Source organism: Aphanomyces invadans (assembly GCF_000520115.1).
Source record: "Aphanomyces invadans strain NJM9701 unplaced genomic scaffold supercont1.28, whole genome shotgun sequence".
Taxonomy (NCBI): Eukaryota; Oomycota; class Saprolegniomycetes; order Saprolegniales; family Verrucalvaceae; genus Aphanomyces; species Aphanomyces invadans.
In genome coordinates, this window is record NW_008580173.1 from 753,601 (window position 1) to 755,854 (window position 2,254).

The following is a 2,254-nucleotide window of genomic DNA, read 5'->3' on the forward strand; positions in this document are numbered from 1 at the left end:
ACATGGCTCGGAACGGTTCTCCCAACGAAGACATCGTTGACCTTACGGTCGGCGAAGACCGCTCGCGTTCACGTGAACGTGGCGAGCAGCCAGTGGCCGCCCCGTCCGGCGCCAAGTGGCCAACCCATTTCGATCCCCGAGACGACGAGCTCCTCTTTCCGCGGACGCGTGGTTTCGCCAAGGCGAAGGGTACCCGACCAGTCCCGCACCTTATGGCGGCCCGCCTCTACCAGCTGAGCGACCTGAAGAAGCTTTCGCGATGGGCGCCGATCAAGCCGAATCGACGCGCGCGACAGGTGCCGCCGCCGCCCAAGAAGCTGCTCAAGATAGCCCCATGGAAGACATTAACATGGGCGACGACGACGGTTTCGTGCGTCAAGTTTGGAACGCGCCTGCTATTCCTCAGGCCCCTCTGTTCAAGGGTTCTACGAAGGCGGAACGGTGTGCGTTCATGCGCGAGTACCAGAAATACTTGACGCAAATCAATGCGCTGCAATGTGTGGGTTCTCGCCCGTTCGCGATGCCCGTCAATGCTTGCATGGACCCTTTTTCCAAGAGTCGTATTGCTTTGTTCGACATGAACAAGGACCACAACGATGTCACGGAAGTGGTATGGGTGGCCTGGTTCCACGCGGCATTCGATCAAGATCCGCAAGACTTGGATGTCCTAAAGAGGCGGCTCTCTAGTGCCATACGTTTCGACACGAAGGTCCTCGACGCGGAGTCGCTTGTCGGCCGTATGCTTGACGACCTTGTGCGTGTGCTCGAACAAGACCACCAAGAATGGGTCCTTCATCAAGAAGGAAAATTTTTTGTCGAGATTATGATCAAGGCGATCAAGCCTGAGACGCTGAAGGCCGCTGTGCAGAAGCAGCTGCAAAGGAACAAGGGCCTCAAGAGTGACATCTTCCGCTACGTCAAGTGGTTGCGAGAATTCTCAGCTGGTTTTCAGCTCTACGTCGGTCTCGACGAAGAGCTGAAAACTGACGACACCTGCGCCACAAGCCGGCGCCTCCAAGACGGACAGCTTGAAGAGCGACCGTGCAAGCCCAACGGCGCCGACAAGAGCCGTGGAAGGCCTTACGGTCCCGAAAAAGGCCGTGGTAGATCCGACGGCACCGGAAGAGCTAATGGCAGAGCGTCAGGGTCGAGAAGCCAGCCGTTACCGGCGTAAAAGAAGATTACAAGCCAAGGAAGAAGCTTGGCTGTCTGAAGTGTGGCGACAAGAGTCACTACGTGGCAGATTGCCCTGCGGCCACGCCTGGCGAGGCGGGCCGCTTATTGGATGCGCAGCTGAAGAAGTGGTGCGATGGCGTGACAGCTCTGAGCAGCCACCCCATTCGTCATCCGACCGAGCGCGGTGCATTGGTCGAAGGACTCGTTCGAGTCGAGAACGTCCTCCTCGACACGGGCGCAGAAGTCAACGTCGTTTCACGTGGCGTCACGGATGCGTTAGCAGAGAAGAATGCCACGGTCGCGGTTCAAGTCCACGACCAACCACGTCTGGTTTACCCTTATGGTGTCGACGTCATGTCGCTGGAGATGAAGCGGCATGTCAAGTTTGGCATGGTGACGTTGGACACGACGTGTGGCCCGCTAACGCTACGCGGCCTACAAGCGTGGATTGACGAGACATCGACTGCGATGGACTTTATCGTGAGTCGTCCTGTTATGGAGGTCCTGGGATTTTCTATTGACGACCTACTCAACGGCGCTCGACGGCAGCAAGCCGAGTGGGACGTTTCCCCCGGCAGCGACGGACCTGTGACCAGCATGTCACGCGTGCAACATCTCTTGGCTGAAGAACGCTATTCGCCTGAGCCCGAGCTCGCCGATACCGATGGCATGGCGTGTGCCTCGCCAGAGGTCGAAATCCCGCCGCCAAGCGACCAAGAAGACGAGCGGCATCGCATGAAGCGCGACAAGGTATTTGGCATCCTGATGGCCAAGGTCGCAGAAGCTGAGACGCGTGGTCTCGCTCCCAGCGACTTGGAACGGGTGAAGATCCTGCTGTCCAAGCATGTGGACGTGTTCCGAGAAGATCTGGGCGACGACGCGCCCGTCAAGGTGGAACCGTTGAAGGTACGCATCAAGCCCAACTCGGTGCCTGTTAAGTGTGGCATGCGGCGCTATCCGCCGGCGCATGTCGAATACATGCGGGAGCATGTCGCTGCTCTTCAAGCCAACAACATGGTTTATTTGAACAACCGATCGACGTGGGCCGCTGCTCCACGAATCGTGCCCAAGAAGGAAG

At 58.1% G+C, this 2,254-nt stretch overlaps 1 protein-coding gene across 1 annotated transcript; it reads left to right on the plus strand.

Moving 5' to 3' along the window:
- Nucleotides 1–259: 259 nt before the first annotated feature.
- On the plus strand, nt 260–2,203 carry H310_10924 (hypothetical protein; the record flags this gene model as incomplete). The annotated part of the gene is made up of 3 exons (XM_008877415.1): nt 260–1,103; nt 1,160–2,114; nt 2,164–2,203. 3 exons carry the CDS (start codon nt 260–262, stop codon nt 2,201–2,203), a joined length of 1,839 nt encoding a protein of 612 aa, XP_008875637.1.
- Between the last annotated feature and the right edge of the window lie 51 nt (nt 2,204–2,254).